Here is a 14,168-nt window from a genome sequence, read left to right as displayed (position 1 = left end):
AAAAACTGCCCTGTAACAAAAACGGCCCCCAGGGGCCCAAAACCAGCCCCCACCCGTGCGGCTCACCGGGGGATTGCCCGGTGCCCGCTACGGCCAGTCCGGCCCTGGCAGGAAGGGTACACCTTCCAGCACATAAACAATCAATAATGGCGATTTGCTATTTCTATGTGTGCTGAACATAGAAAGAGCACAAAATGAGGATAAATTATGAATTTCTCCTCGTATTGGCATCCTGGCCTCAGTTTTGCCACAGTCCCAGCCTTGTAAATCTGTGGCACCTTCAAAAAGCAATGGGTGTTACGTTGAAACGCCCACTGCAACACCCAGCCCGCCCCTTTGCCGCAGCGGACTGCTGCCGAAAGGGGCATATTTACAAGATGGCGTTAAGTCACGTTAAGTGACTTATAGCCATTTTGTAAATATGGTGAACGGCGCAACGCCACCGGAGCGCAAAAAATGTACGCTCTGTACAGGTCTATATACATAATCCTCAATCAGAAATAAACGTAGAGGGGCCCCTCTAGTTGAACACTGGCTTTCTAAAAATCACAAGATTGAGGATATAAAATGGATTATTGTAGAAAAAGTACTGACTCCCAGAGATAACAACACTGAGGCATTAAGGAAAAAAAGAGAAGTATTCTGGATGTTTACTCTCAAGACAGCTGACTGCGGCCTTAATGAACACATCCCTTGGGAAAATGCGCTTCAGTAAATCTGCTCCTTATCAATACCTTTGTTGGTCTTCATCAGGCCGTCTATTTATGATACTTGGCCCCGCTACTCTTTGCACTTTATTATCCCCAGGCACCTTTTAGCCTTATGCTCCTTATTCTGTTTAGTATCTTTATTTTCTGTAAGTGTCTATCTAACATGCCACCGGCACTTTTGTATGCTTGGCTCATTTTTGGTTTCTACTTCCAACATGGCGGCCGTTCTTTTACAGGTAGGTCTATCTTCCATCAACACGCCCCTCTACTACTCTTGTTGTATTATGTTTCTCTCACGCATCCGTATGCTGAACGTAGCTCATCCCGCATAGAACATTACACCCATGTGTGTGTATTATGATACTGCTACCAGTATCTCTCTATTTTTGTTTTATTTCTCTTTACCTTCTCCAACATGGCAGCTTCCTTCTGATGCTTGAACCTATTTACCTTCACCGCGCTGCCTGGCGTTCACCAGCTGTTCGATATCCACGCCCTCCTTCTTCAGAGAAATTTTCCCGGGCTTTTTTCTACATTTATATCCTCAGTCCCGGCCATTCTTGTCGGAGAGCCTTTGGATACGGACACCGCCCCTGTTGGCACTCGTTATCGGTTTCTTCTATCCTCCTGCAGGTAAATAGTATATTAGCGACGTTCTTACGGCCGGACAGAGTATATTCATTTTGTCTTTTAGTTAATTGGAGTTTTCCCTTTATTCCAGGGTATACCCAATCTTTACGCAGCATCCACTTCCTTGCCTGGGATGTGACCACATTACGAATCTGCTTTTTCCGGTCCTGCATTCCCACTACCGAGTTTTCTTGAGTAAGTCGGAGTCCCCCCCTTTCAGCGCCACTGTGTTAGTTATTTTGGTTTCCTTCCCTCTTAAACTAGCCCCATTTCTTCTTTTTTAGCTGATTCGGGCTCCCAGTCAAGCTGTTTCATTCCACGCCAGGATCTTAAGACCGCCTGTAGCTTCATCATCCTACTTATAGGTTGGTTTTATTCAATACCTATTTGTCAAAAAATATCTGTTTTCCCCAGTCCTTATTTATCCTATTTGTAGTCTCCCACCCACAGCGTAGGTCATTGAGTCTGTCCATTGAGTCTGTTTAGCAGGTTACTCATTTTTGCTTTCCCTTCTCTCTACCCGCAGCCATTTGGAATACCCTTAGAGTAAATTACTGCCCTGGGTTCTACATCAAGCGGTGTCTCCATTTTACTTGTTGCTGAGTAGGTGTAGTTTCTTCATTTTTTCATTTCTTCATTCTTTATTCTCTTCTCCTTTCCATTTTTTCATTTAATTCTTTCCTTCTCACGAGATTCTCTTTATTCTGGTTGGCAGCTTTTGCTTCATCGGCACATTTGGGTATAAGACTGATACACTATTTTTCTTGTGTACTTGGTGTTACCCATTTTACCTTTTCTCCTATTTTGGGAATTGTTGGCTCTTTACTTGTGATGATGGCTCCCCCATAGATTGGATCTAGTTTGTTTGAATCATTAAATTTTTTTTATATATGTTGTTTCCCTTGTCTCCACAGATTGTTTAAACAAGTACCATTACAAATTCTCTAAATCTTGTTAAATTTTTCTCCAGTGAGAAGAGACTATGGAACTAGTTGGGAATTATATTGATACCCATACCAACCGCTAAAGGATTGTTGCGCCCTGACGAAGGAATTTGGGGTCTGTTGATCCTACTCCGAAACGCGCGTCGGCGCTTTTGTCTTTTGTTTTTTGTCTGTCTTCTTCTTGACTACATTTCTATTTTATTGTACATATCTATGAAATGTATCACTGTTTCTATATGTATATCCCTGTTATATAGGGTCATTGCATTGTTTGGTTGTTTGTTTTGATATAAGACATGAATTATTTTTTTTGTTGCTAAAATATATGTCCTGTTTCTGTCTCACGTTTAACTTTGATGGTGATGTGACCAAATTAACACATGACTATTTGTATGTGTAATTGTATGTCTTCAAAGATAAAATGATAAATACAAAAATAATATATATATTTTGATTAATAAAACTGTGAATTACAAATTCAACTCTGTGGTACATGGTTGTTGTTGTACATTGATTGTGGAGATACTCCCCACTGTATAATTAGTTGTTGAGAAGAGGCTCTTGTTTAATTTGTGTTGCTTTCCCTGCCCTCCTCTTCTCATACCCTAGTATCAGGGACCCTCTTATGTTTATTTAGTTGTCCCAGCACTTTGCTGTGAGGGTATTAGGTCGCTGTGTTCTCTACGCTGGAGCCTGTTTAGCATCACTTATTCACTGTAGTTTTTTTTTTGTTTGTTTTTTTTGCTCCACTATAACACGATTTGTTCCTCTCTGTGCACCTATTTCTATATATATTTCTCCATATTTTCTGGTAGTTCTTCATGTAGACCACGCCACATTTTTTATTGTTCCATCTTTCTTGTAAGTTCCCCTCTGTCCAGGTGATATATCTTCCCTCTCCCTATGGATAGCATCAAAACATTTGGATTTAGTGATGAAGATTTTTCAAAACTACTAGGACAAGACACTTCCTCTGATCGTCCATTTACCTTTAACAAAACCAATAATGATGAATGGCTTAAACTACTAAATCTTAAAAAGAAAGCAAAAAGAACAGAATCTCATGCAGATTTCATGCTCCAATACCTTAGAGCAGGAGTCATACCAAATGGCCTAAGAATAAGAAATATACCAGGCTTATTCGTAGAAATTAGGATATTCCTTGAAAAATGGTCACTAATTGCAAATAGATGCTCGAGAAATCTTATGATCCTCATTATTGAAACAGCTCGGGAAGTAGTAGAGTCCCTATTTAAAGAAATAGCAGAAATAGAGGAATTACTTAAGAAAAACAATCCAGTAGAAGATGCAAAGAAAAAACTAGAGGAAGTCAATTTTGAACTTAACTCCTTCAGTGAATATCTTGTCAAAAAGAAAACAGAAAAACTCAAAAAGGATATATGCTATTTTTCCGAGGAAAGAGTATATCCTTACTTAGGAGCCCAATATTACAACACAGGAAAGGAACAAAGTCAGCAAGCAGATTACCAATTTTGGACTAACAAAAAGATACTTACATTCTCCGATACCTCCGAATCGGATAGTGAAAGCGCCCCGGGTCCATCAGGAGGTATAAATAATAGGAGAACTCCATTTGAAAACTCTAATAGAGGTAGTCGTTTTTTGGGGAACCGCAGGGGGACACCAAGATCCAGATACAGAGGCCAAGGAAGGGGCCAATACCAATATCCAGAACACCACTACCAATACTCGGAGAATCAACCACAATATCTCCAAACGAGAAGGAACCAATATTGGAGACAATAACATACTCCAATAGTATGGAAACCATACCCATCTTCAATCTATCACAGTCCATGCTTGACAACTATGCCCTCAATTTGCTAACTCGTGGTCTATCTTTTGTCCCGACCACCACACTCAACAAATTTGAACTTAACCAAGACCTACAGGCCTTTTTCAGAAAAATTAGGCTTAAAAAATTATTTTCTCAAATAACTCCCACTCAGACCAACAACAGAACGGGATTACACCCGGATTCTAGTTTCACACCATCCCTAGATCAAGTTGGCCCAGAAGTCAGCATCTTCGAGAAGAGTGTTTATACTAAAATACAAAATTCTATCAAATTTGTACCTAAACCTATATACAATTTGAACTATGAGGAATATAAGGCTCTGAAAGATCTATCATCAAATCAACAAATCACAATTAAACCGTGTGACAAGGGTGGCGGGATTGTTTTAATTGACAGTACAGATTATAGAACACAAATACTTAAAATGCTACAAGTTCCTGAACACTACCACAAAGTCAACTCATACCCGAGCGATAGAATAAAAGAGGAAATACTGGTAATCACTCAGAGAGCTCTGGACAGAGGCTCTATTTGTCAACAAGAATTTGACTACCTTAATAAACAGTATTTTAACATTCCAGTCCTCTATGGAGTACCAAAAATGCACAAAAACACAGCAAATCCCCGATACAGACCTATTGTATCTACTATCGGATCCATTACAGAGCCACTATCCAAATACGTTGACAAATTCATAAATCCATTAGTCAGTATACTACCAGGATATATCAAGGATACGGGCCACCTAATAGGTAAAATTGAGGGACTTTTGTTCAACCCCAATACAGATTTTTTGGTTTCTATGGATATAGAAGCATTATATACGAATATTCCTCAGAAAGGAGCCTTAGAGGCAGTAAAAAGTTATCTGGAAAAGAATAGCGGCACTGAAGACATACTTTTCATTCTGGAATGTCTAGCTATCGTACTTAATGAAAACTACTTTGAATTTGATAAAACAATCTATAAACAGATCCAAGGCGTAAGCATGGGAGCAGCCTGTGCACCCAATGTAGCCAATACCTATATGGGTTTGTTTGAAGAGCGCTGTATCTTCAATGAAATTGCACCTTTTTTTGAAAATATTCAACACTGGAGCAGATTCATTGACGATATTTTTTTTTATTTGGGATGGCCTAGAAGAACACCTTCATGAATTTATTCTTTGGTTAAATCTTTGTGACAGCCATCTCAAATTCTGTGCTAACATCAGTAAGGAACGGATTGAATTTCTAGACATATGGATTCATAACATAGAAGGCAAAATTGAGGTATCACTGTATACCAAACCCACGGCAAGAAACACCATGCTTCAATACAAAAGTTATCACCCACGTAACCAAAAAGATAACATACCATTCAGTCAATTCCTCAGATTACGTAGGAATTGTACCACCATGGCCAACTTTGAAATTCATGCCAATGACCTTAGAGGCAAATTACTCAAACGAGGATATCCACATAGAGTGATAAGAGATGCGTACAAAAGAGCCAAACATTATAACAGGGAGGCTCTCTTGCAACAAAGAACCCACACTGAAGAACAAAAACTGGTTTGTGTTACTCGCCACTCCAATTTTGACAACAAATTGCGTCAAATCATTGGCTCTCAATGGCATATCCTCAACACAGGCGACCCTAACAACAATATGCCCAAACCGATTTTTGCGTTTCGCCGCAATAAGAATCTACGCAATTCTTTAGTGAAATCCCACTTCAATAACACCAATAAGTGGGTGCAAAAATCTATCACTGGCAGCAATCCGGTGTTAGGTAACCATAGGTGTGGCAATTGCCACGCCTGTGAGTCTGCCATTACTTCCAGTGTACTTGAATGGGGAAAGTCTAAATTTAACCTCACAGAAATGACTAATTGTAGATCATCTAACGTCATCTACCTTATCCTTTGCCCCTGCCACAAAGGATATGTAGGAGAGACAAGCAGGGAATTTAGAACAAGACTGAGCGAACACAAATCCTCAATCAGAAATAAACGTAGAGGGGCCCCTCTAGTTGAACACTGGCTTGCTAAAAATCACAAGATTGAGGATATAAAATGGATTATTGTAGAAAAAGTACTGACTCCCAGAGATAACAACACTGAGGCATTAAGGAAAAAAAGAGAAGTATTCTGGATGTTTACTCTCAAGACAGCTGACTGCGGCCTTAATGAACACATCCCTTGGGAAAATGCGCTTCTGTAAATCTGCTCCTTATCAATACCTTTGTTGGTCTTTTTAACCCACTGAAGGTCGCACCACCTTATAAAGTCCAAATAATAATGTCCATCCAGTGATGTTTAAGTTTTCAAATCTTGCTCTTTATTCTTCTTATAGTATGAAAATTCATAAACAGCCAACGCGTTTCGTTCTTAGGGAAGAACTTCGTCAGGGCTGAAAAAACGTTTTAAAAACACATATGTAATACCAGCTTCATTAAAAAGTTTTATAAAATAAGCATAATACAATTACATTGTGAATCAATCACAAAGACCTATAGACACAAGTTATGGATAGCATCCAGCTAATAAATTCCACATTGTCCAAAATGGTGCATTCCAATTTAAATAACATTCAAAAGTTCAATTGATAGTCCTTACTATCTCATGTACACATTCCTGATGGGGCAAGTTATATGAGTAGCATCTTATTATATGATGTCAATAATAACATTTCAGAAACACTCATTCAGGGTTCCTGTTTTAGTTAGTACCAGACATGGCTTCCTCTGAACATAACGGTTCCAAAACCCTCTAGATTCTTACAAGAAAAGGTAATTGTTATAAATGCACCTACCAAAAGATTCATTGTAGTGTAGAATATTAATTATGCACTGCATAGAGCGGGACCACAGGTGTTCCGGTCATTACGACATTGTGGTATATGTTGGTCCTTCAGTATAGTACTTGTTCCTCACGGCGAGTGTCACTGGGCTAATGTGCCTGTAATGCAATCACACCATGTGGAATTTATTAGCTGGATGCTATCCATAACTTGTGTCTATAGGTCTTTGTGATTGATTCACAATGTAATTGTATTATGCTTATTTTATAAAACTTTTTAATGAAGCTGGTATTACATATGTGTTTTTAAAATGTTTTTTCAGCCCTGACGAAGTTCTTCCCTAAGAACGAAACGCGTTGGCTGTTTATGAATTTTCATACTATAAGAAGAATAAAGAGCAAGATTTGAAAACTTAAACATCACTGGATGGACATTATTATTTGGACTTTATAAGGTGGTGCGACCTTCAGTGGGTTAAAAAGTTTTGGATCAAGTGGATCGCCCCCGGGAAACGGTGGGGGTTGTAAGGTTGCACACTGTGTTGGCTAAACAGCTTTTCTTTTGAATTTAATATTTAGGGAGATAGGTGAGAGTTTGTTTAGGAGAGGTGCGACCTGCACTTTAGGGTACAGTAATTGAACCGTTTCTTTGTTTGGGCTAATACCTTTGTTGGTCTTCATCAGGCCGTCTATTTATGATACTTGGCCCCGCTACTCTTTGCACCTTATTATCCCCAGGCACCTTTTAGCCTTATGCTTCTTATTCTGTTTAGTATCTTTATTTTCTGTAAGTGTCTATCTAACATGCCACCGGCACTTTTGTATGCTTGGCTCATTTTTGGTTTCTACTTCCAACATGGCGGCCGTTCTTTTACAGGTAGGTCTATCTTCCATCAACACACCCCTCTACTACTCTTGTTGTATTATGTTTCTCTCACGCATCCGTATGCTGAACATAGCTCATCCCGCATAGAACATTACACTCATGTGTGTGTATTATGATACTGCTACCAGTATCTCTCTATTTTTGTTTTATTTCTCTTTACCATCTCCAACATGGCGGCTTCCTTCTGACGATTGAACCTATTTACCTTCACCGCGCTGCCTGGCGTTCACCAGCAGTTCAATCTCCACTCCCTCCTTCTTCAGAGAAATTTTCCCGGGCTTTTTTCTACATTTATATCCTCAGTCCCGGCCATTCTTGTCGGAGAGCCTTTGGATACGGACACCGCCCCTGTTGGCACTCGTTATCGGTTTCTTCTATCCTCCTGCAGGTAAATAGTATATTAGCGACGTTCTTACGGCCGGACCGAGTATATTCATTTTGTCTTTTAGTTAATTGGAGTTTTCCCTTTATTCCAGGGTATACCCAATCTTTACGCAGCATCCACTTCCTTGCCTGGGATGTGACCACATTACGAATCTGCTTTTTCCGGTCCTGCATTCCCAATACCGAGTTTTCTTGAGTAAGTCGGAGTCCCCCCCTTTCAGTGCCACTGTGTTAGTTATTATGGTTTCCCTCCCTCTTAAACTAGCCCCATTTCTTCTTTTTTAGCTGATTCGGGCTCCCAGTCAAGCTGTTTCATTCCACGCCAGGATCTCAAGACCGCCTGTAGCTTTATCATCCTACTTATAGGTTGGTTTTATTCAATACCTATTTGTCAAAAAATATCTGTTTTCCCCAGTCCTTATTTATCCTATTTGTAGTCTCCCACCCACAGCGTAGGTCATTGAGTCTGTCCATTGAGTCTGTTTAGCAGATTACTCATTTTTGCTTTCCCTTCTCTCTACCCGCAGCCATTTGGAATACCCTTAGAGTATATTACTGCCCTGGGTTCTACATCAAGCGGTGTCTCCATTTTACTTGTTGCTGAGTAGGTGTAGTTTCTTCATTTTTTCATTTCTTCATTCTTTATTCTCTTCTCCTTTCCATTTTTTCATTTAATTCTTTCCTTCTCACGAGATTCTCTTTATTCTGGTTGGCAGCTTTTGCTTCATCGGCACATTTGGGTATAAGACTGATACACTATTTTTCTTGTGCACTTGGTGTTACCCATTTTACCTTTTCTCCTATTTTGGGAATTGTTGGCTCTTTACTTGTGATGATGGCTCCCCCATAGATTGGATCTAGTTTGTTTGAATCATTAATTCTTTTTTTTTATATATGTTGTTTCCCTTGTCTCCACAGATTGTTTAAACAAGTACCATTACAAATTCTCTAAATCTTGTTAAATATTTCTCCAGTGAGAAGAGACTATGGAACTAGTTGGGAATTATATTGATACCCATACCAACCGCTAAAGGATTGTTGCGCCCTGACGAAGGAATTTGGGGTCTGTTGATCCTACTCCGAAACGCGCGTCGGCGCTTTTGTCTTTTGTCTTTTGTCTGTCTTCTTCTTGACTACATTTCTATTTTATTGTACATATCTATGAAATGTATCACTGTTTCTATATGTATATCCCTGTTATATAGGGTCATTGCATTGTTTGGTTGTCTGTTTTGATATAAGACATGAATTATGTTTTTTGTTGCTAAAATATATGTCCTGTTTCTGTCTCACGTTTAACTTTGATAGTGATGTGACCAAATTAACACATGACTATTTGTATGTGTAATTGTATGTCTTCAAAGATAAAATGATAAATACAAAAATAATATATTTATTTTGATTAATAAAACTGTGAATTACAAATTCAACTCTGTGGTACATGGTTGTTGTTATACATTGATTGTGGAGATACTCCCCACTGTATAATTAGTTGTTGAGAAGAGGCTCTTGTTTAATTTGTGTTTCTTTCCCTGCCCTCCTCTTCTCATACCCTAGTATCAGGGACCCTCTTATGTTTATTTAACTATATACATAGGAATGGCGCTGCTGCTCTCTTCCCCAACACTGGTACACAATCAGACTATTTAGCACCAAGCACACATCTTAACTCCACAGTGTAAAGGTGTGTGATTTCTAGCACAGGTTCTGTACTGGAAGCGTTCCCTTCAAGTGTGCGATACTATGCAAGACAAAGTTTAAAACCTTCCAGACATTGCGGCACAGATCTACTATAACTTTGCTTTGGGGAAGCCTCACTTTTGTGGCGCAGCCCGATGCAAAATCCTTTTGGGCCTCATTTATGAGGTTTTGGTGCAGGGCAGTGCCACAAGAAATCTTGCTTTGCTGCCCTGCGTCAAAAGAAAAGGGCAGGAATGCACCATATCTATCAGATACAGAGCATTCCTGTCCTTTTCCACTGAGCTGGCGCACAACAGGCTGCCATGCGCCAACACAGGCACCCTTGCACCATGGTGCAACGTTGCCTGCGTAGAGGGGCTGATTGATTTTGTGCAGGAAGGGACACCTTTCTGCACAAAATCAATCAATTCAGGCGATTTCCTCTTTCTATATGTTCTTCAGAATGCAGCACACATATAAAAAGGAAAAAAATAGGAGAAATGAAGACATTTCTCCTTGTAGTGTCTCCTGTCCAGCTAACTATAACACCCCTGAAACCTATGGTTTTTTCAGTGAATTTCTAAGGTTTTTTAAATACCAATTCCAATATATATATACTGGCGTCACCAGTAGGTAGTCATAGGTAGGATCTAGTTTCCATAGGAAAAGCGCTTTTTCTTTTGCCAATAACTTTGGCAACGTTTGATGAATCTTCACAAAATTTTACAAACTTGTATGATAGTCAGTTCAGCTAGTGTTTTGAAAGTTTCAGTGCCATGCACAAGGTTAAATAGTGACACAGCAGAAATATTCTGTGAGCTTTTGTGCATGCCTGTGTTCACTATGTGCATTGAATCCAGAACTAGTGGCTTTGCCAATGCTTGTTCAAAAAGGGAAGGTGGCATCAGATTCTCTTTTATATAAGGCATGACTTTGAATGGCATTGGTCTGGTGACTCCCACAAATCTGGTTCTTATAGAGAGGCTTATCTAGAGTTTGGCAGACAGGATATTCTGCCACAAAATTGGAGGAGTGCCCTTTATGCCAAACTGGCAGTCCACCCATTCCATTTAAAGTCACGTGACCACCATTAGTGCCTCCGCTGCCGCTTCCGGCAGAAACCTTAGACCGACGGCTTGACTGACATTGGGCTGTTGATCAAGGTATCTCAGACCGCCCAATCTATTTAGGGAGATGATCTGATTCATTTTTTCCATGTTCGGGGTGGCGAGGGAAAGGCTTGTGGTCCCAAACAGGAAAGCAAACAAAAAAGAAATGCCCTCATGTTGGGACAAATACTCCCAGCATGTCTGGGCCATTCATGTTTTGTTTTCAAAAAGAAAATCTTGCTTTGGGAATTTGCTAGAGCTACAATCTGTTCGGATCACCTCGTTAAACATGGCTTCAACGTAACAGTGGCTCTGCTGAATGTATACAGATCTCCGTCTGCCTGGCGGGGAACTGTAAATATGGTGGTCAGTATTCTGCAAGGGCAGCAGAGTAAATGCCTCTGATACCCTAATGTAGCAACGGACTGGTCGCCAGACCCTCGAAAAATCCTAAGGCGCAGTTAAGTGTTCATCCTGTTCCACCACTTCCTTTAAGGTTCCCTGCTGCATGGACTGCTAATGTTTACTATAGGTGCTTATTTGTTTGCAAAACCCAGTGATTGGTCGATGTTTAGATGGAAGTTGTTGTACTGTACATGAATGTGACGCATACAGTCAAAAGTAAACACAGTGGAGAGAAATCCTATGAAGAGACAGCTCCAACAATGTGAGACCCTGAGCAGTAAATTCAAAGTTTGGTGACTGCCAAATGAGAGGAATTTCAATTCCTGGAAAGACTTCAGATGTCAAACCCTTCCCCAAGGACAAGATTTTCCCATGTGGTGAAGGCCAAGCCCACATGCTTGTCAACAAACCAGGAACATTGCAAATGCCAGAAGAGGAGCGGAAAAAGCTAAAAATGTAAATATTATCTAGAGCTGAAATGAAGGGCAGTGTTAGGGAATAAATAGGCTGATTGGAGGGACACCTTCAGTTTGCTGCTGGAACACCCAAGACACCCTCACCATGAAGCTGCTCGTAGCCGTCCTACTCCTGGCAGGTAATGCAGTCTCCAGCTCTCCTCCTGGCACAGCGCTCGCTTCATGGGGATACTATATCCGTAGGGCATCTCAACTCTACCTTTCTTGGTGATTCACTCCTCTCTGTTTTATAGAAGCCTCCATCTCTGTGTATGACTCTTGAGTTTACTAGCAGAAGTGTCAGTCAGGCTGCAGAAGCCTCTGGTACAGAAGGCCACTTAGTTGGAAAGTGGATGAGTTTATGGATCTGCTGGTTTCACGGCACAGAAGGGTTGAGGCAGCCCAAGGCATCGCCCACCTCCCATGGTCAAACAAGCAAAGGCTGCTACAGCCATTGAGCAGGGTCCACAGACCATCCTTCATCATGAGGAAGGTGCAGCGTCACCAGGGAGATTCCTTTAGGTCATGCCGCGGTCTCATAAGCGAGGTGCACCTAGTTCATGAAGGAGGAGGCGCCTTCACTTTCGACACAGACTCTCAGGAAGCTGCTCTTATAGATTAGAAGCACGGCCTCTCCAGGGTGCGGCTCTCAGCTCGTTCGTTCATTAGCTCATTTCACTGTCTTGCCAGTGACATGTTCACAGTGCATGGCACAATCTCACCAGTGAGGTGTCCTTAACTCATGGCATAGTCTCACCAGTGAGGTGTCCTTAACTCATGGCATAGTCTCACCAGTGAGGTGTCCTTAGCTTATGGCATAGTCTCAGCAGTGAGGTGTCCTTAGCTTATGGCATAGTCTCACCAGTGAGGTGTCCTTAACTCATGGCATAGACTCACCAGGGAGGTGTCCTTAACTCATGGCATAGTCTCACCAGTCAGGTGTCCTTAACTCATGGCATAGTCTTACCAGTGAGGTGTCCTTTACTCATGGCACAATCTCACCAGTGAGGTGTCCTTAGCTCATGACATAGTCTCACCAGTGAGGTGTCCTTAACTCATGGCATAGTCTCACCAGTGAGGTGTCCTTAGCATATGACAAAGTCTCAGCAGTGAGGTGTCCTTAGCTTATGGCATAGTCTCACCAGTGAGGTGTCCTTAACTCATGGCACAATCTCACCAGTGAGGTGTCCTTAGCTCATGGCATAGTCTCACCAGTGAGGTGTCCTTAACTCATGGCATAGTCTCACCAGTGAGGTGTCCGTAACTCATGGCATAGTCTCACCAGTGAGGTGTCCTTTACTCATGGCACAATCTCACCAGTGAGGTGTCCTTAACTTATGGCATAGTCTCACCAGTGAGGTGTCCTTAACTCATGGCATAGTCTCACCAGTGAGGTGTCCTTAACTCATGGCATAGTCTCACCAGTGAGGTGTCCTTTACTCGTGGCACAATCTCACTAGTGAGGTGTCCTTAACTTATGGCATAGTCTCACCAGTGAGGTGTCCTTAACTCATGGCATAGTCTCACCAGTGAGGTGTCCTTAGCTCATGGCATAGTCTCACCAGTGAGGTGTCCTTAACTCATGGCATAGTCTCACCAGCGAGGTGTCCTTAGTTTATGGCATAGTCTCAGCAGTGAGGTGTCCCTAGCTTATGGCATAGTCTCACCAGTGAGGTGTCCTTAACTCATGGCGTAGTCTCACCAGTGAGGTGTCCTTTACTCATGGCACAATCTCACCAGTGAGGTGTCCTTAATTTATGGCATAGTCTCACCAGTGAGGTGTCCTTAACTCATGGCATAGTCTCACCAGTGAGGTGTCCTTAGCTTATGGCATAGTCTCACCAGTGAGGTGCCCTTAACTCATGGCATAGTCTCACCAGTGAGGTGTCCTTAGCTTATGGCATAGTCTCACCAGTGAGGTGTCCTTAACTCATGGCATAGTCTCACCAGTGAGGTGTCCTTAGCTTATGGCATAGTCTCACCAGTGAGGTGTCCTTAACTCATGGCATAGACTCACCAGTGAGGTGTCCTTAGCTTGTGAAATAATCTCACCAGGGAGGTGTCCTTATCTTGTGGCATAGTCTCACCAGTGAAGTGTCCTTAGCTTGTGGCATAGTCTCACCAGTGAGGTGTCCTTAGCTTATGGCATAGTCTCAGCAGTGAGGTGTCCTTAGCTTATGGCATAGTCTCAGCAGTGAGGTGTCCTTAGCTTGAGGTATAGTCTCACCAGTGAGGTGTCCTTAACTCATGGCAGAATCTCACCAGTGAGGTGTCCTTAGCTCATGGCATAGTCTCACCAGTGAGGTGTCCTTAGTGTATGGCATAGTCTCAGCAGTGAGGTGTCCTTAGCTTATGGCATAGTCT

At 41.5% G+C, this 14,168-nt stretch overlaps 1 protein-coding gene and 1 long non-coding RNA gene across 2 annotated transcripts in view; both read left to right on the top strand.

Moving 5' to 3' along the window:
- The first annotated feature begins 925 nt into the window (after window positions 1–925).
- The window catches only part of LOC146783513 (uncharacterized), a 17,120-nt gene continuing 3,877 nt past the window's right edge, over window positions 926–14,168 (top strand). The window contains exons 1-4 of the mRNA XM_085632842.1: window positions 926–946; window positions 1,189–1,343; window positions 1,432–1,535; window positions 1,625–1,705. Of these exons, the coding sequence (XP_085488968.1) occupies window positions 926–946; window positions 1,189–1,343; window positions 1,432–1,535; window positions 1,625–1,705 (361 nt within the window). The remainder of the gene's footprint in view (window positions 947–1,188; window positions 1,344–1,431; window positions 1,536–1,624; window positions 1,706–14,168) is intronic.
- On the top strand, window positions 7,948–9,585 carry LOC146783514 (uncharacterized). The gene is made up of 5 exons (XR_014970466.1): window positions 7,948–8,159; window positions 8,248–8,351; window positions 8,441–8,521; window positions 8,683–8,759; window positions 9,074–9,585. It is a non-coding gene; the product is annotated as an uncharacterized LOC146783514 (long non-coding RNA).

The sequence above is a fragment of the Triturus cristatus genome, chromosome 11, assembly GCF_964204655.1.
Source record: "Triturus cristatus chromosome 11, aTriCri1.1, whole genome shotgun sequence".
Classification (NCBI taxonomy): Eukaryota; Metazoa; Chordata; class Amphibia; order Caudata; family Salamandridae; genus Triturus; species Triturus cristatus.
The sequence above is the reverse complement of the archived record's forward strand: the minus strand, read 5'-3'. Positions and strand labels throughout refer to the sequence as shown.